Source organism: Loxodonta africana, chromosome 9 (genome assembly GCF_030014295.1).
Source record: "Loxodonta africana isolate mLoxAfr1 chromosome 9, mLoxAfr1.hap2, whole genome shotgun sequence".
NCBI lineage: Eukaryota > Metazoa > Chordata > Mammalia > Proboscidea > Elephantidae > Loxodonta > Loxodonta africana.
Window position 1 is genome coordinate 118373249 of NC_087350.1, and position 23621 is coordinate 118396869.

Here is a 23621-nt window from a genome sequence, read left to right on the forward strand (position 1 = left end):
CTGTGAATCACAGCAGTCTGATCCGCAACCGATCATGGGGATGGCGCCTGACCAGGCGGCATTTTCTTCCACTGTGCATGGGGCCACCGTGAGTTGGAAGCCGACTCAGCTGTAGCTAATTACAAAAACAACAGTAGTCAAATCCATATTCTAACTTTTGTTGGAGTAGCATCCTCCACAAATTAGACAATATTGGGACTGTTTTTAAAAAATACATGAAATATAGGATGGTGCCAAAGTGTTTTTTAATTAAAAAAAAAAAAAAACTAAGACCATGTAAATATAAGAAGGCATCTAACAAGAAAGAGAATGATCTGTCTGAATGCAAACAGCCTAAGCCTGTCCAGCACGTGTTCCAAGTTTTTAAGATTCTAAACCGTCCTCCTCCTCTCCCTCACCGCAGGGCGGTTATCGGCCGTCGGATCAGACGCTGGCTTGCGCACGAGCTGAGAGAAGCTACGTTCCTGCTCCATCTTGTCTCCCTGGGGAGCACAGACAGAAAGGTAGCAAAAAGTTACGCTCAGCAACTTACCCACCAGCTCCTCTGTGGGAGAGAGATGTGGCAGTTTGCTTCCGTAAGGGCCACAGCCTTGGCGACCCTACGGGGCAGCCGTATTCTGTCCTGCAGGGTCCCTCTGAGTCAGAATTGACTCGATGGCACACAGCAATGACAAAACATATTTAAAATTATTACGTATATGATTGGTACAAGGAAGGACATCATCACTGTCTGTTATATCGGACACCCTGACTTTGTCCATATGGCTTTCTTTAAATAGAGGAACATACTTCGATACTGGAATGTGCTCACAAGGATCTTGAAATCTGAAACGAGGAAAGAAAAAAAACCTATCTTCCCAACCAGTGCGCATATATATTACGATGACGGGGAAATTCTATTTTTAGGGTTGCCAGCTGTACTGATGAATTACTGCAGACAATCCTGACAGCCGATCCCTCCTCCTTCTTGGGGATCGCCTTGCACCTCTTGACCTAAAGTCTATCTAGCAGCTGTTCTTTCTTTCTTTTTTTAATTGTTATAATTAAAAAAAAAAAAAAGTAGCTTAATGCCACATAAATACAAGTCTAATCCAGGATTACTGAAGCAGTGTCAAATGCAGCCACTTTCAAATATGGAAGTTTCCTTCATGGTAGTGATTTATTTACTTCTTCAGGATTTCATTTGGCTATTCAACAAATATTTATTTAGCATTTGGTATGTTTTGAGAATTAGTCTAAATATTGTATTTCTTATTTTATTTTTTAACTTTAAAGTTTTTTAATTGAGATGAAATTCACATAAAATTGACCATTTTAAACATTTTTCCAGCGAGAGGTATTTCATCAAGCCAGTTACCACTGTAACTAACAACAAGCTACCACTGTGGGCAGCTGGAGCTTGAAACCTCTGGGGAAACAAACACTGAGCAATCTGTGTCTCTGAGCTATCTCACCCAAGGGTTAGGGAGCTGAGGTACTTATGCACCGACTCCCATCCGTGTAACAAACACTATGAGGACTCTGTTGTTAGGTGCCCTCGAGTCGGTTCCAAGTCAGAGTGACCCCGTGTACAACAGAACAAAACACTGCCCGGTCCTGCGTCATCCTCACAATCGTTGTGAGGCTTGAGCCCACTGTTGCAGCCACCGTGTCAATCCATCTCGTTGAGGGTCTTCCTCTTTTTCACTGACCCTCTATTTACCAAGCATCGTGTCCTTCTCCAGGGACTGGTCCCTCCTGATAACATGTCCAAAGTATGTGAGACTGTCTCGCCATCCTGGCTTCCAAGGTACCGTGGTTGTACTTCTTTTAAAACAGATTTGTTCGTTCTTCTGGCAGTCCACGGTATATTCAATATTCTTTGCTGACACCGTAATTCAAAGGCATCAATTCTTCTTTGCTCTTCCTTATTCATTGTTCACTTTTGCGTGCATATGTGGCTACTGAAAATACTGTGGCTTGGGGCAGGCACACCTTAGTCCTCAAAGTGACATCTTTGCTATTTAACACTTTATCAAAACAAAACCCGTTGCCGTTGAGTCGATTCAGACTCATAGCAACACTATAGGACAGAGTAGAACTGCCCCGTAGGGTTTCCAAGGAGTGGATGGCGGATTTGAACTGCCAACCTTTGGGTTAACAGCCAAGCTCTTAACCGCTGTGCTTTGGGGGCGGGGGGGATTAATTCCCCAGCACTTTTGGCCTGTCGAGTTCCATGCAGGTAGCCTCAGGCAGAGATGTAGGTGCTGGCAGAGGAAAATCAAGCAGGTTTGCCCTGAAAATAGCAACTGCTGAGGGGGTACAGACAGGGCACTCACAGAAGATAATCGTTTTCTTCAGGTTGTTGGGTCACTAAATGAGATGGAATACAAAAAAAGGGCTCCCTGCGTAGTACAAATGGTACACATGCTTGGGTGCTAATCGAAAAGTTGGAGGTTTCAAGTCCGCCTGAGGCCCGCTGGAAGAAAGGCCTGGTGCCCTGCTTCTGAAAAATCAGCCACGGAAAACTCTGTGAAGCACAGCTCTGCTCCGACACACGTGAGGTCCCCGTGAGTCGGAGTCCACTGGAAGGCAGTTGGTTTTATACAAGCACAGAAACAACCCACTCCTTTTGCTCTCCCTTTTGCCCTGATACCCCCCATGACAGGATTCAGTGGAGGCTTTCAGGGCTTTGGGAGCCTCCAACACCCCCATGCCACCATCGTCAGCTTCCTAAAAGGCAGTCTGAGGAGAGGACATCAGTGGCACTGGGTTCCCACCTCTCTCGAAGGACTTCTTGGCTGATTCTGCCAAGTCCTACCCATACCTCTACCATCTTGTCACCCTATAGGAGTTCAGACCGCAGAGGTGGGGGGCGGGAGGTCCTTCATCCCTGACTCTTATCCACAGCAGGCTACCTAGCTACATCCTCGGATCTAATTCCAGCTCCCACGCCGGTCAACCTCTCCTCCCTCCACCGGCTGCTCATGGTCCGGTGGTGGTGGAGTAGTCCAGCATGGCCACCAACCATGTTACGATATTGGACTCACAAGTACGTAGTCATTGGATAGTTAGCTGTGCATCTTTGGAGGTTTTTGAGCAGAGTGACATAATTCAATCTTTCAGAGTATTTTGGGTGTGCTGGAGCAGCTGGAAAAAGAAGAGAAAGAATGAAAAACAATATGTGTGTATGTAAAGTTATAGCAACTACCTATGTACTTTGAGGCATGCAAGATAGGAGGGGCTGACGTGCAGTTAATTGCCAAAACCAAAACCGTTGCTATAGAATTGGTTCTCATTCATGACGACCCCACGTGTTAGAACAGATCTGAGCTCCACGGGGTTTTTGTTGGTTGTATGGAGTCTGGTGGGCAAAGGTTAGGCACTTGGCTGCTAACTGAAAGGTTGGGGGTTTGAACCCACACAATCTCTCCTCAAGAAAAACCTGGTGATCCTCCTATAAAGATTACAGCCTAGAAAACCCTATGGGGCAGTTCTACTCTCTCACATGGGGGTCGCTGTGACTTGAAATTGACTGGAGGGCACCGGACAACAATCTTTTCAGATCACCAGGCCTTTCTTCTGCCGTGCTGCTGGGTGAGTTGAACCGCCAAGCTTTCAGTTGCAGCCAAGTGCAAACCCTTGGTCCACCCAGAGACCTAGGGAACCCAAAACCAAACGTGCTGCCGTCCAGTTGATTCCGACGCATAGCGACCCTATAGGAGGGTAGACTGCCCCATTGGGTTTCGAACTGCCCACCTTTGGTGAGCAGCCAAGCTCTTAATAGCTGGGCCACCAGGGGTACGGGGAACGTAAATAATGGGACCATGTGACGGGGCAAAGCGTGGTGTCTCATAATAAAAACAAGCAGCGGCCTGGTGTGGGAGGACTCGGGCCCCAGCACAGGCTGCAACTGCCAGCCTTGCACCTTCCTCGAGTCCGTGTGCACGACGGGGCTGGCACTGCCGCGCAGGTCCCAGCCGGGACAGAGAGGAGCGCGCCTGCGACAGGCTTAGCGCGCCAGCCAACGGTCAGAAAAAGGCGGCGAGGTGATACCAGCCTCCCCCGGGGCTCGCAGCAGCAGGGACGCCCAGTAGCCGGCACCCCGCGGCTCGGGAGACCCCGCGAGGTCAGCCCGGCTGCCGCGCGCGCCTCGGCTCGGCTTCGCTCTCCCGCGCTCCCTCCCGCCTCGCGCTGTTGCCGGGGTCCGGGCCCTTCCCAGCTCCAGCGAGAACCAATGGCGGCGCGGCGCGGGCCCCGCCCAGCTCTCGCGGGGACCAATGGCAGCGCGGCGCCGGCCCCACCCTGATCCCGCAGGGGCCAATGGCGGCGCGGCCCGGCCGGGCGGGGAGGCGGGGAGCGGCCGCCGCCCCGCCCCGCTCCCCTCTGACCCGGTGTCTCGTCGCTCGGTCTTCCTGTTCCAAACCACGTGGACGCGCCGGGGGCCGCGGTGCGGGAGGGAACCCGGGCCGCCGCCGCCACCGCTCCCCGCCGCCGCCCCGCGACCCCGCGCCCCCCGACCCGCCGCGTCCGGCCCGCGGCCGCAGGGGCGCGCACATGGCTACGCCGACGCACTCCCTGGGCTATGCGGGCTGCAACTTCTTGCGCCAGCGGCTGGTCCTGGCCACGCTGAGCGGGCGCCCCGTCAAGATCCGCAAGATTCGGGCCAGGGACGACAACCCGGGCCTCCGAGGTAACGCGGGGAGCGCGCCCCGGGAGCCGAGGGGACGGGGCGCGTGCGCTGGGGACTCCGGGTCCCTGGGGATCCCTCGGGGTGCCGCCGGCGGGGCTGCGTCGCCCCCACACCCGTGTCGCCGCGGCGAGGGTCTCGGGCTGGGCCCCAGGGGAGCGCCCCGCCGCGCCGCGCCTCCGGGCGCTGGTGGTGAACAGCTACACGTTCTCCGGCGTGGGGTGTTGCAACACCCGGCGTCGCCCCTCGCTCCCTTCCAGTCCCTCCTGCTCTCGCCATAAATCTCTCGAAGGAGAAGAACAGTTTCTTGGCCCGAGCCGTGGTGAATGGGCCGACATAAAGGTGGAGAGTCTTGGAGAGAGAAGTCCCCCTGGCTGGTTCCCTGCCCTGTCCCCAGGCAGGTCTCAGAAGCAGCTGCCCCAGGACACCGCCGTCCCTGTCACCGGGACTTCTCGGCTGCCCCCACACCCCTCCTGCCTTGGTTTTCAGCTGTGACTGCGATTGATGCGTCCGGGACAGGAGCTTTGAGAGAGTTTTTCACAGTCGTGGGCCTAGTGCCTTGACTTTAGGAAAGGGTAGGTGACAAGCCGTCAACTACGGGCTCCAAGCCCCCTTTTTGCCCTAGGAAGGCAGGTAGGTTAAAGTAGGCCCGGCGGGAAGCCTCATCCTGTTAGATGGTGGTCCCCGGAGTAAGACACATGTTTGAAAGCTTCTGTCTGGTTATTCCAAACTGGGAGACTCAGTTAAAGAAAAACAAAGCCGTCTGCAAATTGAAGGAAAGGGGTTTGTAGTGGTTCAGGCGGCCTGCTGGGGCGTGTTGATGTGTTTAATTTTGCACTGGCTCCCATGTTAGGTGGCCCGCCCATTTCATCGTTGGCCTGGATGCATTTTCTGGACACTTCCATTTATGCGGCTCTTGAATGGTGATTGGTTGAACATAATGCCATGTCATTGCTGGAGATACAAGATTAGGAAGGAAAGAACCAGAAGACCCCACATTCCGTGGTGAGGAGCTCGGGGGCTTATGGTGGTACATGGCTCCTGAGCAGGTTCGGGGGCATGGTTGGACGGTTTGTGCCTGGTTCTCAGCATCTGTTGCTCTTGTTTTGAATCTGACCCTAAGGCAAAGCAATTGTTTGGTCTCTCCACTCTGGGGCATCTGCCCCTAATCTCCAGATTAACCCAGAGAACTTGCCACTAGCTGGATGGTAAGAAGACAGACTTTCACTTTCTGAGAACCCTGGGCATACCTTTTTTTGTTAGATGAGTAAAAGTACTTTAGCTTGGAGAGCTGGTGTTTCTAACAAATAAAGTGCACATAAGATGTTACTACTACCGGCTGCGGTTGAGCCAGTTTCTACTCATGGCAACCCCGTGTCTCATAGAGTAGGACTGAGCTCCATTTGGGTTTTCTTGGCGGTAATCTTTACAGAAGCAGATTGCTGGAACTTTCTGCCGAGGCTCCACCGAATGGGTTCGAACCACCAACCTTTGGATTAGGCAGTGCAAACCGCTTGCGCCACCCAGGGACCAACACGTAAGACACACTGTGTTTATCTCTTGAGAGATGGCTTCCAAATATTTATTGGCCCAAAGCATGTCGCCCTCTCCCCACCCCACTGTTAGTGAGCATTCCCTCACCATCACATACATGAGCTCTCATTTCTCTGAAGAACAGGTTTTGGCCACTTGGCACATTCCTGAAAGGGTGCCAGACCCTGGTACCTGGGGGAGGTAGTCCTGGCTGGCATATGTGCTGGTATTTTATGGAGAACACTAGTGTAGAGCATGATTTGCCTGACCTCATAGGTATACCAGAGAAAAAAGAGATTGCAAATTTAGACCTCGTTATGTTGGCTCGGAAACCCTGGTGGTGTCGTGGTTAAGTGCTATAGCTACTGACCAAAAGGTCAGCAGTTCGAATCCGCCAGGCGCTCCTTGGAAACTCTATGGGGCAGTTCTACTCTGTCCTATAGGGTCGCTATGAGTTGGAATCGACTCGAAGGCAGTAGGTTTTTGGTTGGTTTATGTTGGCTCAGAAACCCTGGTGGTGTAGGTTAAGAGCTACGGCTGCTAACCAAAAGGTTGGCAGTTCGAATCCACCAAGCGTTGAAAACTCTATGGAGCAGTTCTTCTCTGTCCTTTAGGGTCACTATGAGTTGGAATCAGCTCCATGGCAACAGTTTTGGTTTTTTTTTTTTTAATGTTGGCTCCGAGGAGCCCTGGTGGTGCAGTGGTTAATTGCTTGGCTGCTAACCTAAAGGTCGATGGGTTGAATCCACCAGCAGCTCTATGGGAGAAAGATGTGGCAGTATGTTTCTGTAAAGATGACAGCCTTTGAGACCCTATGGGACAGTTCTGCTCTGTCCTGTAGGGTCACTATGAGTTGGAATTGACTCAGCAGCAATGGGTTTGGGTTTTGTTTTTTTCTTTTTTTGGTTTGCTGGCTCCCAGACCTCAGAAACTTGTCAATGTTTGCCTGCTTAATTTCCTATAGGGGGAACTGAGATATACCTATATGGAGGTATCCATAGTGGTTCAGTGGTAGAATTCTTGACTTCCACATGGGAATCCCAGGTTCGATTCCTGGCCAGTGCATCTCGTGTGCAACCTTGGGTGTTGCTGTGATGCTGAACAGGTTTCAGTGGAGTTTCCAGACTAAGACAGATTAGGAGAAAAGGCCTGGCAATCCACTTCTGAAAACCAGCCAGCAAAAACCCTTTGGATCACAATGGTCCAGTCTATAGCGGATCATGAAGATGGCGCAGGGCCGGGCGGCATTTTGTTTTGTTGTGCGTGGGGTCCTCGTGAGTTGAGCAGCTAACAATGACAGTAAATGCATTCATAGGTATATGTATATATACACGTGTACATACACAAATACATGTAATCTCTGACACGTGATTTGTTGTAGTCAAGCGAGGGCTTGGTAACTTGATTTAAGATGTAGGCAATTGACAGCATTGCCAGTCATCTATATCCCCTTCCTCTTCCTGACACATCTGAGAGTTGGAGGGAACTCAGAGCGTACCCCATAAAGTCTTTGGCTCAGATGCATGAATACCGTCTCCTGAAGGTCATTGCTTTATAGCCCTTGTGGTGTGGGCTTTGGAGGGTAGGGATGGCAAAGATGTCTTCTGCTTCAGGAGCGGTTATTCATTCAGAAAAGGGTTATGTACAAGTCCTTGAGGGGTGTCAAAGTGAGCAGTTCATTGCCCGCGCTCCAGGTGCTTGGATCTAAGCCGGAAGAGCTTGGGTGAGTGGCTTGAGCAGCCTCAGGTGGGAACAGCTGAGTGTTGTAAAGGGACTCACGGGGGTTCAGAGCAGAGACTTCCCTGGAGGCTATGAAGCCAGGCTGGCTGGATTTACCTTGGATATTGACAGACAGGGTTGAGATACGACTGCAAGAATTTTTGTCAGTGAAACAGTTAAGTCAAAAAATTCTTTATTTCCTTTATTATGAGGTAAAATCCTTCTTTTGTCATGGTCGTAGTTGTTTGGTGGTTACGAGCTGGGTTCTGAGTTAGACCTGCATTTCGGTTCTAGTTCTGCTTTTTGCTATTAATTCTTGGCCCTTGGGCAAATCCTTTAACATTTCTGAGCCTCAGTTTTCTCATCTGTAAAATGGGGCCAGTACTCCCTGCCTCATAGGGTTATTCTGAGGGTTAAAAGAAATAATACTTGAAAGTGCTCTGAATAGTGGCTGGCAGGTAGGAAGAAGAAATGTTAAATGCTTTTATTTTTATGTAGCTTCTACCCACTAGTTATAATTCTGCTTTCTGGGGCCCCAAATCTGTTCTTGTTTCTTCTGTGCAGGAACCCATCAAATGTTTGAAGAGAATTATTCCCTTCTCCTTGTCTTCCCTTTTCAATCTAAGGGTTTCCTCTTAGGTGATTGTTCCCAAAAGTTTGGGGGTTGAACGTATAATGTGGAGTCCCTGGGTGGTGGAAATGTTAAACGTACTTGGCTGTTAACTGAAAGGTTGAAGTTCAGGTCTACCCAGTGGAAGAAAAAAACCTAGAGATGCCTCAAAAGAAAGGCCTGATGATCTCCTTGTGAAAAACTGAAAACCCGCCGAAGCCAGCTCTGCTCTGGCACACGCGGGGCTGTCACGAGTCAGAGTCGGCTAATGCAATTTTTTAAAAATGTATGATGCAGTGGTTGGTTCTCAACCAGGGACGGTTTTGCTTCCCAGGGGACACTTGGCAATGTCGGGAGACATTCCTGGTTGTCAAAAGTGGGTAGAGGCCAAGAATGCTACCAAATATTGCATAATGCACAGGACAGGACAGTTAAACAAAAAAAGAATTGTTTAACCCAAAGTGTCGATAGTTCCGAGATTGAGACACCCGGGTCTAAGGCACTTAATCACTAAGCCTTTTCTCAAAACGTTCCTGAGAATGGCGGCACGTGGTAACAAGAAAACTGCACGAAGATTCAAAAGGGATGAGCCCCAGGTCAGACTCTGATTTCAGGCAAATCACTTAATCTCTTAAACAAAGCTTCCTCTTCTGAGAAGGAGGGATTTTAAATAATGAGAAGAATTTGAACCCCAAAGAAAGAGAGTCCAACCCCTGGAATGGTTTCTATAACGATGCGACTAAACGTGTAACTGAGGCTTCACTCTTGAGGAATACAGGTGACTATGTTGCCCGGTTATACGCTTCCCCGCAGTGAGGAGGAAGTAAATATTTTTTGGTGCTGTCTTGTTGTTGTTGTTAGCTACCATTGGGTCGGCCCTGACTTATGGCGAACCCGTGTGCGACAGAACGCAGCATTGCCTGGTCCTGTGTCATCTTTACGATTTTCGGTATGCTCGAGGCCATTGTTGCTGCCCCTGTATTTAGAGTGTCTTCCAACCTAGAGGGCTCATCTTCCTGTACTGTATCAGACAGTCCTCTGTTGTGACTCCTGGAGTTGGTTTTCATTGGCTAATTTTTGGAAGTAGATTGCCAGGCCTTCCTTCTTATTCTGTCTTACTCTAGAGGCTCTGCTGAAACCTTCCCACCATGAGTCACCCTGCTGGTATTCGAAGTACCAGTGGCCTAGCTTCCAGCATCACAGCAACACAAGCCACCACAGTAGGACGCACTGACACATAGGTGGTAGGGGCAGCAGTAGCGTGTGGATATTCAGCGCTACATTTATGGTGCTCCATTTTATTGGTAAGCGACATTGTGATAAACAGAGAAATGATTGACGTTGTCAAGGATTTCATTTTATTTGGATCCACAGTGAACACCTGTGGAAGCAGCAGTCAAGAAATCAAATGATGCCCATGGCCTCAGGGAACATCTAGCTCAATTGGCATAACATGGTTTATAAAGAAAATGTTCTACATCCTGCTTCGGTGAGTAGTGTCTGGGGTCTTAAAAGTTTCTCAGCGGTCATCTAAAATACTCCACAGGTTCCACCACGTTTGGAGCAAGAGAGAATGAAGAAAACCAAAGACACAAGAGAAAGATTAATCCAGAGGAGTAATGGACCACAGCAACCACGGCCTACACCAGACTGAGTAAAGCACAACTAGGTGGTGCCTGGCTGCCACCACTGACTGCCCTGACAGGGATCACAATAGAGGGTCCCGGACAGAGCTGGAGAAAAATATAGAACAAAATTCTAACACACACACCCACCCCAGACTGATTGGTCTGACAGAGACTAGAGAAACCCTAAGAGTATGGCCTCTGGACACCCTTTTAACTCAGCACTGAAGTCACTCCTGAGGTTCACCCTTCAGCCAAAGATTAGACAAGCCCATAAAACAAAACGAGACTAAATGGGCACACCACCAACCCAGGGGCAAGGACAAAGTAGGCAGGAGGGGCAGGAAAGCTGGTAATAGAGAACCCAAGGCCAAGAAGGGGAGAGTGTTGTTGACATGTGAGGTTGGCAACCAATGTCATAAAGCAATATGTGTATTAATTGTATAATAAGAAACTAATTTGCTTTGTAAACCGTTTTCTAAAGTACAATAAAAAAAAAGTTAAAAAAATCAAACGATGTATTGCATTGGACAAATCTGCAAAAGACCTCTTTAAAGTGTTAAAAGCAAGGGTGTCACTTTGAGGACTACGGTGTGCCTGACCCAAGCCATCATGTTTTCAGTCACGTCATATGCATATGAAAGCTGGATGATGAAGAAGGAAGACTGAAGAAGAATTGATGCCTTTGAGTTGTATTGGCTAAGAATATTGAATATACCAGAATATACCAGTTGTATTGGCTAAGAATATTGAATATACCAGACTGCCAGAAGAACGGACAAATCTGTCTTGGAAGAAGAACAGCTGGAGTGCTCCTTAGAAGTAAGGATGGTGAGACTTCATCTCACATTTCGGACACATTACCAGGAGGGATCAGTCCCTGGAGAAAGACACCACACTTGGTAAAGTAGAGGATCAGCAAAACAGAGAAAGACCCTTAACAAAATGTATTGACACAGTGGCTGCAACAATGGACTCAAGCATAACAATGATCGAGAGGATGGCGCAGGACTGGGCGGTGCTTCGTTCTGTTGTACACGGGGCTGCTGTGAGTCAGAACTGACTGACAGCACGTAACGACAATATTTTATCAGTATGTCACAGTTTATTCTACCGTTGGTAGACATTTGGGTTGCTTCCAATTTTTAGTTATAGGCAGTGATACTAAGAATATTTTTGTAAAGTCTTCTGGTACATGCAGTGTGTATTTCCACTGAGCGTGTGCTGGGCCGTAGGTTATGCTCATGTTCAGCTTTGGATACATGCTATGAACCAGTTTTCCAAAGTGGTCTTACTGCTCACATTGCCACCAGCAGTGGATGAGAATGCCGTCACTCCAAATCCTTGTCAGCGCTTGGCATCGTCAGGCTGTGTTTTCACTGATGACTGATGAGGCTGAACACCTTTTCTTTTCTTTTTTTTTTTTTGCCTTTTTTTTTGTACTTTAGATGAAGGCTTATAGACCAAGTAACTTCTCATTAAACAATTAGGACACATTGTTTTGTGACATTGGTTGCCAACCCCCCCCATGACATGTCAACGCTCTCTTTCTTGACCTTAGTTTCCCCATTACCAGCTTTCCTGTCCCCTCCTGCCTTCTTATCCTTGCCCTTGACTGGTGTGCTCTTTTAGTCTCGTTGTGTTTTATGGGCCTGTCTAATCTTTGGGGAAACCCTCGTGGCGTGGTGGTTAAGTGCTACAGCTGCTAACCAAAGGGTTGGCAGTTCAAATCCACCAAGCGCTCCTTGGAAACTCTATGGGGCAGTTCTATTCCGTCCTATAGGGTTGCTATGACTCAGAATTGACTCGACGGCATTGGGTTTTTTTTTTTAATCTTCGGCTGAAGGGTGAACCTTAGGAGTGACTTCATTACTGAGCTAAAAGGGTATCCGGGAGCCAAACTCTCTGGGTTTCTCCAGTCTCTATCAGATTGCTAAGTCTGGTCTTGTGTGTATGTGTGTGAATTAGAATTTTCTACACTTTTCTCCAGCTCTGTCCAGGACCCTCCATTGTGATCCCTGTCAGAGCAGTTGGTGGTAGTAGCTGGGTACCATCTGGCTGTGCTGGACTCAGTCTGGTGGAGGCCATGGTAGATGTGGTCCGTTAGTCTTTTGGACTAATCTTTCCGTTATGTCTTTGGTTTTCTTTACTCTCTCTTGCTCCCGAAGGGGTGAGACCAGTGGAGTATCCTAGATGTCTGCTTACAAGCTTTTAAGAGCCCAGGTGCTACTCACCAAAGTAGAATGTAGAACATTTTCCTTGTAAACTATGTTATGCCAATTGAGCTAGATGTTCCCCGAGACCATGGTCCCCGCGGCCCTCAGCCCAGTAATTTGGTCTGTCAGGGAGTTTGTGTCTATGGAGCTTCCATGACCTTGCCTTCCTCAAGGTGTGGTGGCTTCCCCAGTGCTGTGTACTGTCTTACCCTTCAGCAGAGTTACCACTTACCTATTGTCTATCCAGTGTTTCTCCGTCCCCACCCATCCCCTCCCTCATAACCAGCAGAGATTGTTGCTTTTTCTGAACACCTTTTCTTTGATGTATTGATCAGTTGGGTATCCCCTCGGTGAAGTGTCGTTCAGATCTTTTGCTCATTCTTGTCTTGGTTTCTCTTTTTCTTACTGATTTGGTGTGTGATTAATATGTTCTAGAAATGTTAAAGTATTGCAGGTATCTGGTTCCGCTTTGTGACTTGTGTTTTCAAAAACTTTTCTTATTTTTTATTGTGCTTTAGATGAAGGTTTACAGAGCAAATTAGTTCCTCATTAAACAATATGCATTGTTTTGTGACATTGGTCGCCAACCCTGTGACGTGTCAACACTCTCCCCTTCTCGACCTTGGCTTCCCCATTTCCATTCATCCAGCTTTTCTGTCCCCTCCTGCCTTCTTGTCCTTGATCCTGTACTGGTGTGCCCATTTAGTCTCATATATACGACTGAGCTATGTTTGTTATTGTTTGTTTTGTGGGCCTGTCTAATCGTTGCTGGAGGGTGAACCTCAGGAGTGACTTCAGCATTGAGTTAAAATGGTGTCCTCCAGGGGTCTTTTCACAGTCATAATGATGTCTTTTGATGAACAATAATTCCTAATTTTGATATAGTCAAATTTGTAGATCTTTCTGTGTCCTTTTAAAGAAATCTTTGCCCTACCCCAAGGCCATGAAGATATTCATCTTGAACTTAAAAGGCTTCTGCTTGTAAATACAAAGGCTTTATTCTGTCAAAGAAACTCATTTTTCTTACCTTTAAGAACAGAATTTTACTGAAAGATAGATGTTGAATTTTATCAGATACCTTTTCAGTAGTAATGAAGCTGTTTATGTCTTAATACTGCGTTTAGCTATGTCACACTTTTCTTTGTGCTTTATCTACAGCCCATTCCTGGGATGTGTACCCTTCATCATAGAGGGTGGTTTTAAAATGTGGTATGGCCTCTTTTCTAGGACTCTTAGAATTTTTTTTTTCCATTCTTTTTTTTCTAAATTTTATTTGTTTTGTTGTTGAGGACGTACACAGCAAAACATATATCATTTCAACAGTTTCTACACGTACAATTTGGTGACACTGATTACATTCTACAAGTTGTGCAACTATTCTCACCCTCCTTTTTTTTTTAAAATAATTTTTATTGTGCTTTAAGTGAAAGTTTACAAATCAAGTCAGTCTGTCACATGTAAGCTTATATACACCTTACTACATACTCCCATTTACTCTCGCCCTAATGAGCCAGCCCGCTCCCTTCTTCCAGTCTCTCCTTTTGTGACCCTTTTGCCAGTTTCTAACCCTCTCTATCCTCCCATCCCCCCTCCAGACAGGAGATGCCAACACAGTCTCAAGTGTCCACTTGATACAAGTAGCTCACTCTTCATCAGCATCTCTCTTCTACCCACTGTCCAGTCCCTTCCATGTCTGATGAGTTGTCTTTGGGAATGGTTCCTGTCCTGGGCCAACAGAAGGTTTGGGGACCATGACAGCTGGGATTCTTCTAGTCTCAGTCAGACCATTAAGTCTGGTCTTTTGATGAGAATTTGGGGTCTGCATCCCACTATTCTCCTGCTCCCTCAGGGGTTCTCTGTTGTGCTCCCTGTCAGGGCAGTCATCGGTTGTGGCTGGGCACCATCTAGTTCTTCTGGTCTCAGTATGATGTAAGTCTCTGGTTCATGTGGCCCTTTCTGTTTCTTGGGCTCATAGTTGTCGTGTGACCTCGGTGTTCTTCATTCTTCTTTGATCCAGGTGGGTTGAGACCAATTGATGCATCTTAGATGGCTGCTTGTTAGCATTTAAGACCCCAGACGCCACACTTCTACGTGGGACGTAGAATTTTTCATCTCTTCTCATTCCATGAGATTAGTTTCTGATTTCATTTTTTTTTTTTTAAGTCGTGTTCTTAACAGTTCTGCATTGAAGCTACATTTATGTATTTTTATTATTTTTGGTACTTTGGAACATGTAATATAAGAATTTTTTCATTGAATGTTGGAAAAATTTTTTCCAGTAACTTTATCAGTGTTCTTTTCTGTTTGTTATTTGATGATTTTCTTCATTCCCTTTGTTATAAGTCTTTTTCCGCCTTTGTTTTATCTGTCTTGGTTTGTTATTTTTTAACATAGTTGTCTGTCTTTGGAGGCCTGGTGGCACAGTGGTTAAGAGCTCAGCTGCGAACCAAAAGCTTGGCAGTTCAAATCCACCAGCTACTCCTTGGAAACCCTATGGGACAGTTCTACTCTTTTCTACCCTGTCCTATAGGGTCGCTATGAGTTGGAATCGACTTGATGGCAACGGATTTAGTTTGTTTATTTTTTGGCCTGTCTAAATCCCAGCAGTGCAGTAAATAATAGAGAATAGTTTACCACAGACACTCTTATGTGTTTTAGTAGTTGTATTATTTGCTTATTTTTTATTTTACTAATTCACATTTTTACCTTTTACAAAAGGATGAGGCCATTGATTGTATTTTCTCAATGAATTAGCTGATTTTATTTATTTATCTTTTCCATTTTGTTTATCTTTTTTGGGGTTTTTATTTCTTTTTCTTTTGGCTAGTAATTTGTTCAATTCCTAAAAATCTAGGTTCATTTTACTCTTGCTTTTTTTTTTCTTAAGTATTATCACATGTAGGGTAGCAGTCTTTTTCCTTGGTATTCTCTCAAATATTTTCATAAATTTATATTAGTTTAAAATATTTTACCATGTTTGACAGTTTTTTTCGTGACCTGTTCATAATTTAGGAAACATGCTATGTATTTCTTTAGATTATAATATTACTTATCACATTATGTGTATTATATATAAGTATACGTATTGTATTTATAATACGTTATTTCCGAGTGGGTGGACATCTTTTAGTTTATTCTGAGAATTGGGTATGTGTTTGTGATTTCTGCCTCTTTGGATTTAATGAAGAAAACAATGACTCCTTATTTCACTTGTGAACAGTTGGCTGTCTTGTCTTCCAGTTACTGCTCTAAAGAAATTGAAATCACATTTATATATTATTTTCTAATTTTTTTCTTTGATATACTGTGAGCATTTTCCATGTAATACTTCTTTTAAAAGCATTTTTAATGGCTGCATAGAATGATAAAGATTCATCCTAAATTATTTAATAAAAGCAGTTTTGTTGGCTATTTAAATTGTGTTACAGTATATTGTGCTTTTAAATTTAAATTTTATGTATTTAAAAAAATACATGCACATGGCGTGAAATTCAAAGGAAACCAGGGTTTACAACGGGCAGTGTCTGTCTGATCCTGTCTCCTCCCCACCCCTGAAGCAGCTAGTGTTACTGGTTGTTTCTTTTCAGGGCTTTTTTTTTTTTTCTTTTGAGGCTGGTAACTTGCTTTTTTAAAAAAAAAAAAATTTTATTGTACTTTAAGCGAAAGTTTACAAATCAAGTCACTCTTATACAAAAATTTATATACACCTTGCTTATGTACTCCTAATTGCTGTCCCCCTAATGAGACAGCCTGCTCCTTCCCTCCACTCTCTCTTTTCGTGTCCATTTCGCCAACTTCTGACCCCCTTTGCCCTTTCGTCTCCCCTCCGGATAGGAGATGCCAACAGAGTCTCAAGTGTCTACTTTATCTGAGAAGCTTATTTTTCACCAGCATCTTTTTCTATCCCATTGTCCAGTCCAATCCCTGCCTGAAGAGTTGGCTTCAGGAATGGTTCCTGTCCTGGGCTAACAGAAGGTCTGGGGGCAGTGACCACTGGGGTCCTTCTAGTCTCAGTCAGACTGTTAAGTCTGGCCTTTTTACGAGAATCTGGGGTCTGCATCCCACTGCTCTCCTGCTCCCTCAGGGGTTCTCTGTTGTGTTCCCTGTCAGGGGAGTCATCGGTTGTAGCCGAGCACTATCTAGTTCTTCTGGTGTCAGGCTGATGTAGTCTGTGGTTCATGTGGCCCTTTCTGTCTCTGGGGCTCATAATCACCTTGTGTCCTTGGTGTTCTTCATTCTCCTTTGGTCCAGGTGGGTTGAGACCAATTGATGCATCTTAGATGGCTGCTTGCTAGCGTTTAAGACCCCAGACGCTGCTCTCCAAAGTGGAATGCAGAATGTTTTCGTAATAGATTTTATTATGCCAGTTGACTTAGATGTCCCCTGAAACCATGGTCCCCTGACCCCTACCCCTGCTACGCTGGCCTTCGCTATTTTTTTCATAAACAAATATATAAATATATATATAAATATATATTCTTTTTTTTTTCATTTTACACACAAATGGTATCTGCATCTTACTTTTTTAACTCAACCATATACCTTGGAGATGATTTATATCAGTATGTAAAAAGAACCTTGCAGTGGGATTCATTACCTTTTTGTGTGGCCTTTCTAGCCATTGTATTGTAACTCTCACCCAGGTGGTTGTGTTGTGTGGTAGGGCAGTTGTGGCCTACCAGGGGAATTGGTCACTTTAGCCTTAAAAAACAGCCAATTCCGGAGCAGAGAGGAGGGTCCTACCCCCACCAAGGAAGGACAGCCGGGAGCAGAGAGCACGTCCTCTGGACCCAGGGTCCCTGTGCTGAGAAGCTCCTGGAAGCAGGAGACAGCAAGCTGCAACCCTGAGGAGGGCGAGGAGCGGTGGGCGGAGGGATCTGGCAGCAGGAGATGGTGCAGGGGGCTTCTGGGCCCACAGAGAGAGAAAGCTGAGTGCCTTTGGGCAGAGACGGAAGGCCAGGGAGAGGCTGTCCCGATGGAAGAACTGTGTCCTGGGTGTTCTTGAGTCTGAATCGAGCTGTTACTTCCCTTGTAAGCCCCGTAATTGTGAATATGGTCTGTGAGCTCTCTGCGGCCATTGCAGTGAGTTCTAGAACCCCGTGGAGTGCGCTGTGGCAGAGAAGGCTGGTGTCAGAGTTGGTAAAGATGACCTCCACCTCACAGGAGCCAACTTTGGACTGTTGATCTTAGTTCTCCATCCCCGTCGTGAAGTTGGAAGGAGGTCAGACACCGCCCCCTTGCCGTTTTTTTATAAAATTACTTTGGTATATCTTATTGTTGTTGGTTGCACTCAAGTCGATTCTGACTCATGGTGACCCCGTGTTTGCAGAGTAGAGCTGCTCCATGGGGTTTTCAAGGCTGTGACCTTTAGGAAGCAGATGGCCAGGCCTGTCGACCGAGGTGCCTCAGGGGGAGTTTGAACCACCAGCCTCTCGGCTTGCAGTTGAGCACTTAACCATTTGCGCCACCCAGGGACTCCTGCTCTGATATAGGTTGTTGCGTGCTGTCGAGTGGATTTTGACTATGGCGACCCTGTAGGACAGAGTAGAACCGTCCCATAGGGTTTCCAAGGCTGTGATCTTTGTGGAAGCAGATCGCCGGGTCCTTCTCCCACAGAGCCACTGGTGGGTTCGAACTGCCAACCTTTTGGTTGGCAGCAAAGTGCATAACCACTGCGCCAGCAGGGCTCCTTCCTAATATATGGCCGGGCCATAATTTATTTAACCAGCCTGGTGTTTCTGGATATTTAGGTTACGTTGTAATACTGTTCAGTGGAAACTGTGTTTGTTGAGATTTGCTCCTTGTTTTCAAAGTGTACATCTTGTGATCCTATTCCTTTTGCATTTCTTGGTGAGGAGTTACTGGGCCCTTAAAAAATGGTGAGCTCACTTATTGGTGGCGTAGGGAGGGGAGGCATCAGGCATGAGGTGGTGTCTAAGGACATCCTGAGATTAAAGGTCCTGGCGTTTAAAAATTCATTAAAATGTAAGATGTAATAACAAAAAATACATAAAACGTAAAAGTAGTGTTTAACAGATTGTTAAATGGAAACCTGTGTGACCCCCATCCAGGCCAAGAAATAGAACATGCCAGCCGCCTGTGCCCCTGCCCATTCCCAGCCCCGTTCCACACCCCGGAGTCAGCACACTCCTAGCTGTCATAGCGTTGATTCAGTTTGCTTTTCTTTATAGTTTAAAAACCTAGTTGAGGAATTCCTAAACAATGTAGTAAAATCGTGCTAATTTTTGGGTCTTCTCCCCTAACGGTTTCAGAGACCTGAAATTGCATACCTTCAGGAGCACTCTTGAAGAGGAAGAATCACAGAGAGGGTGGGAGGGCAGGACAAGGAACCCTGTCATCTTGTCTTCCTGAGGTTTGGGACTGTCTCAGCTCTTTAGAGCTGCTGTAACAGAAATACCACAAGTGGATGGCTTTAACAAATGGAAACTTATTTTCTCACAGTTGGAGGCTAGAATAGAAGTCCAAATTCAGACCGGCAGCACCAGGAGAAGACTTTTTCTGTCTGTCGGCTCTGGAGGAAGGTCGTTGCCTCTGAGGTTCTGCTCCTGGGTGATCTTCATGTGGCTTGGCAGCTCTCTTCACTCATCTCTATCTGCTCTCTGCTTGCTTTTTATACCTAAAAAGAGATTGCCTTAAGATAAACCTAAAAACCTACTGTCGTCGAATCGATTCCGATTCATAGCGACCCTCTCAGACAGAGTAGAACTGCCCCATAGGGTTTCCAAGGAGCGCCTGGTGGATTCAAACTGACAACCTCTTGATTAGCAGCCGTAGCTCTTAACCACTACCACTACGCCACCAGGGTTTCCTGACTCAAGATATACCCTACACTAATCCTCCCTCGTTAACATAACAGAGACAACCATTTCCAAATGGGATTATAACCTTAGGCATAAAACCAAAAAACCAGTTCTGTGGAGTGATTTCAACTCTTAGTGACCCTATAGGACAGGGTGGAACTCTTAATGACCCTATAGGACAGGGTGGAACTCTTAGTGACCCTATAGGACAGGGTGGAACTGCCCCGTAGAGTTTTCAAGGAGCACCTGGTGGATTTGAACTGCTGTAGCTCTTAACCACTACACCACCAGGGTTCCTACCCACAGGCACGGAGGTTAGTGTTCACAACACATTTTTGTTGATTGGAGTACACAGTTCAGTCCATAAGAGGGGCTTCTGGTCACAATGGGTTTAGATGAGCCCAAGCTCTTTTAGTACCAGGTGCTGGAGCACCCCTCTGCAGCCAGGACGCAGGAGCTGGCCGTGTGTCTGCTGCTTTGACGTTCTGCTCCCAGAGCACCTGTTTGCTGTGGCTGGGGTGTCCTGCACGGAGGTCGCCATGCGTGCCCCTCACCTGGCATTCCTGGCTGTGCTCAAGTGTAAGAACCCCTGTGGATTGCAAAAAATTTCTCTCTGAAGTCATGCTTTCTTCTTTCCTAGACGGTAAAAGTTACGGCGTTGAATCTTGGGCTTTATTCCTAAGGATGTGTTTCTCTCCCATTTAAGTGCTTGGAAAGTGTGAAGAAATCAAAGGTTTGCTGTATTTGAGCAGAGCACCTGTTTTTGCTATAAACTGTTGTCAAAAGTACCATTATGATAGAAATTGAGCCTGGTTTTTAAAAAAATTTTTATCTCCTTTGTTCTTGTGGAGAAGACACACAGCAGAACATTCACCAATCCAGCAGTTTGTACACATACAGCTCAGTGACATTGATGACAGTCTTCAGGTTGTGCACCCATTCCCATTCTCCTTTCCTAAGTTATTCCTCCCCCGTTAGCAAAAACTCACAGCCTCTAAGGTTCCTGTCTGATCTTTCGAGTTGCTGTTTTAACAGCATCAATTTGATCCCATATTAAAAAAAATAAAAAATAAAAAAACCCATTGCCTTAAAGTGAATTCTAACTTATAGTGAATCCTACAGGACAGAGTAGAACTGCCTCATGGGGTATCCAAGGAGCGGCTGGCGGATTCAAACTGATAACCTTTTGGTTGGTAGCCAAATGCTTAACCACTTTGCCGCCAGAGCTCCTGATCCCATGTAGGTAGTTCTTAAAAGAGCATAATGCTCAAAGCAGACATTTTTTATTAGTTAAGCTGAACTATCGCTGAGTCTCATTTTTGAAAACATGGACTATTCTGTATAGACGAGACCACGGAAATCATTCCTAGTTTAACTCCGTAGCTCAGTTTCTTTCACACTTTGTGATGACTCCTTACAGTAAGCATGCGTTTTTTAACCACGACCTAGTGTATGTAAGACTGGAACAGAAGTCTCATGACTCGTGTACACCCACTTCCAGCCTTTACTACATGCAGTGACTTCAGTATATTTTATTCTGCTCGAATTATATTAAAGGTAACTGTTGGTTGGGGGCCCATCAAATTGACTTCAGGCAGGTCAGTGTCTGCAGTTGAGAAGGGACAGTGGTTTTCCAGAGGGAGAAACTGGCTCAGGGGAGTAAACTGAGCAGAGGCATACTCATAGTGTGGCATGGCGTGGCGTGGCGTGGCGTGGCGTGGCGTGGCGTGGCGTGGCAGAAGGCATGGGCCTTGGAGCAGGACAGACTTCAGCTCAAATCCTGGCCCTCGCACTTGCCAGGCATTTGACCAGGGCAAGTAAGTCAACATTCCTGGGTCTCAGATGACTGTAAAATGGGATAGTCCTCCCAGCCTGCCTCGGGGCTGTAAGATTAACTGATAGACCCGCTGGCATACAGTCAGCGCTCAGTAGCCAGTAGCAGCGATTCGCCATGGTCAGTTGTTTGAGGGCTTCCAGCCCAGTGCTCCTTTGTACAGATTGCAGAACTCACCAGGACAGGAGTGTTGAGTCACAGGTGGATGGGAATTGCTCAGTTGACCCGCCCGCCTTGGGGATCAGTTCAGGTGACTGCTGGGGTCAGTGCCCCTTAGCTCTGCAGGCTGATTGCAGGAGTTGGACTGCCTCAGAGTGTCAGCTGTCATAGCTCAGTGCCTGCAGAAGGGCTGACCCTCCTGTCCTCGTTCATGGGCAGGAGATTGAAGCTCAGGCGGTACGTGTGTGTGTGCGTGCGCACGCGCTTGCCTGTGAGATCAGCTTAGGCAGAGACTAGAGGGCATACTCCCCTGTGTCTGTGTCTGCCCCTGTGTTGCACACTTAAAAGCCTATTTTCTCTCTCTCTTTCTTTAAAGAATGACCAGCTTTTATGTTCCAGAAAGGTTTATTTTCTGGTCATAAAAGGAATTAATATAAATTTGAGCATAAAAATATAAATAAGAAAATTGAGTTCTGATAAAATCCTGTCACCAAGAGAAGCCCATGTGTTAACTTTTGACATTGTTTCTTCCAGCCCTTTTTCCTGCCTTTAAGGGAAGTGGCAGCAATTCTGTATCTTCAGGTGCCTTTGTGATGGAATCAAAAGCTGAGCTGCTTAGAGAGCTGGGGGTCGCTGTGGTGGCCGAGGAGGGGAGGGGAGGCACATTGTTGGGCGGGGGTGGTGATCTGTCACTGTCTCTGAAACGGAAGAGTGGCCCTTGACTGAGTTAGCCTTCTTCCTCCCAGGAATTCAGATGTGAGGAAGATTTTGACTTTAAAGCTCTTCCCTATTTTCTGCCACTCCTCTCTTATTTGGCATGCCCCCAGAGGTCAGTGGAGTCTTGGTGGTGCAGTGGTTAAGTGTGAAGGCTGCTAACCGAAAGGTCAGCTGATGGAACCCACCAGCTGCTCCGTGGAAGAAAAGACCTGGAAACCTGCTCCCATAAAGATTTCAGCCTTAGAAACCCTGTGGGGACAGTTCTACTCTGTCCTATAGGGTCGCTGGGAGTTGGAACTGACTAGAGGCAGTGTGTTTTTCAGAGGTCAGAAGAACAGATCTTAATGGGTTTTATGCTGCTGAAGTTAATACCCCATTAAATTGCTGGTGGAGTCCCTGGGGGGTGCAAACGGTTAACTTGGCTGCTAACTGAAAGGTTGGAGGCTCGAGTCCACCCAGAGGTACCTTGGGAGAAAAGTCTGGCAGCCTGCTTCCAAAAAATCAGCCATTGAAACCCCTACGGGGCACAGTTCAGAGTCAACTCGATGACAACTTTTCCATGGAATGTGGATGCTGAATTGCTTGTAGTAGTGCTACTAAAGCTGTGTGTGCTGGTCAGTGCTTTCCCCCTGCCTCACGCTCCTTACCCTGTGATCTGTGAGGCCGTGAGGAGGAGCTGGGCCTGACGCAGGAAGGTGCCCTGGCCTCTCCGACTCGGAACTGAAGGGCTCTGGGGAACCGTGATCTGGTGTGAGGCTGACCTGTTTGCTCTTCGCCCGCAGATTTTGAAGCCAGCTTCATAAGGCTGATGGACAAGATAACTAATGGTTCTCGAATTGAAATAAACCAGACAGGTAAGCCCCTTCTCCCCACACTCCTGAAAGCACCTACCTGTAGTTTGTCAGCATTCCCGTTTCTCACTTCTTTTGATGATGTAAATCCTGTGTTCAGATGGAAAGACTGAGCTTCCTGTTGGTGATAGACTGTCCAGGGGTGTATGAGAAATCCCCTGAATTAAGAGAAATACACTCCATTTAAGGAAGTTAGAAGACTGTGGGCATTTCCAGACTAACAAGCAAACACTTCCCTTTTTTTTAACATAAAAATGTACCTAATGTTTATGCGTGACTTTCAGAACCCATCTACTCATGTTATCTCATTAAATTCCTACAACAAACTGTGAGATAGTTGTGTCTGCTGAGTTTTTATTTTGTCTTTTAAAACAACTTTACACAAGTACATGCAAAAAAAAAAAAAGTGAAACTCCCTTCAACCCTTTCTTCTTTAATTCTTTTCTCCAGCGGTGGCCACTGTCACAGCCTCGGGGGAGTGCTTGTCCCTATTATATATGTTTGCCTGTGTGGGCGTGTGCGTGTGCGTCAACCGGAGCACACGCGTCATTTTGTTCTTCAGCCTTTTTTTCACAGCAAAACTGTCTCAGAAATTTCCCTGTCAGCACGTGCAGAAAAAAAAACCCATTGCTGTCCAGTCAGTTCTGACTTATAGCGACCTTATAGGACAGAGCAGAACTGCCCCATAGGGTTTCCAAGGAGTGCCTGGTGGATTTGAACTGCCAGCCTTTCGGCTAGCAGCCATAGCACTTAACCACCCGGCACATGCAGGCCCACCTCAATGATATTCCACTGTGTGGATGCACAATAACTTATTTAACTGCTCCTCTAATTCTAGACATTTAAATTATTTCTACTTTTTTTTTT

General features: G+C 46.6%; 1 protein-coding gene and 1 long non-coding RNA gene across 6 annotated transcripts in view; one reads left to right on the top strand and one right to left on the bottom strand.

Moving 5' to 3' along the window:
- Positions 1-4506: 4506 nt before the first annotated feature.
- RCL1 (RNA terminal phosphate cyclase like 1) overlaps positions 4507-23621 on the top strand; it is a 179846-nt gene continuing 160731 nt past the window's right edge. For 2 of the 5 annotated variants that reach the window (XR_010322877.1, XM_023539423.2), the window contains exons 1-2: positions 4510-4672; positions 22686-22757. Coding sequence is in view for 2 of the 5 variants with exons in the window: in XM_023539423.2 (XP_023395191.1) it covers positions 4537-4672; positions 22686-22757 (208 nt within the window). In the remaining 3 variants the exon portion in view is untranslated. Of the gene's footprint in view, positions 4673-5522; positions 5675-22685; positions 22758-23621 lie in introns of all 5 variants that reach the window. The other 3 variants (XR_002783747.2, XR_002783746.2, XM_003420473.4) reach the window with 3 other exon arrangements.
- LOC135232325 (uncharacterized) lies at positions 15232-22690 on the bottom strand. Its single transcript, XR_010322878.1, has 2 exons — positions 22551-22690; positions 15232-19009 (listed from the first exon to the last, which is right to left on the bottom strand). It is a non-coding gene; the product is annotated as an uncharacterized LOC135232325 (long non-coding RNA).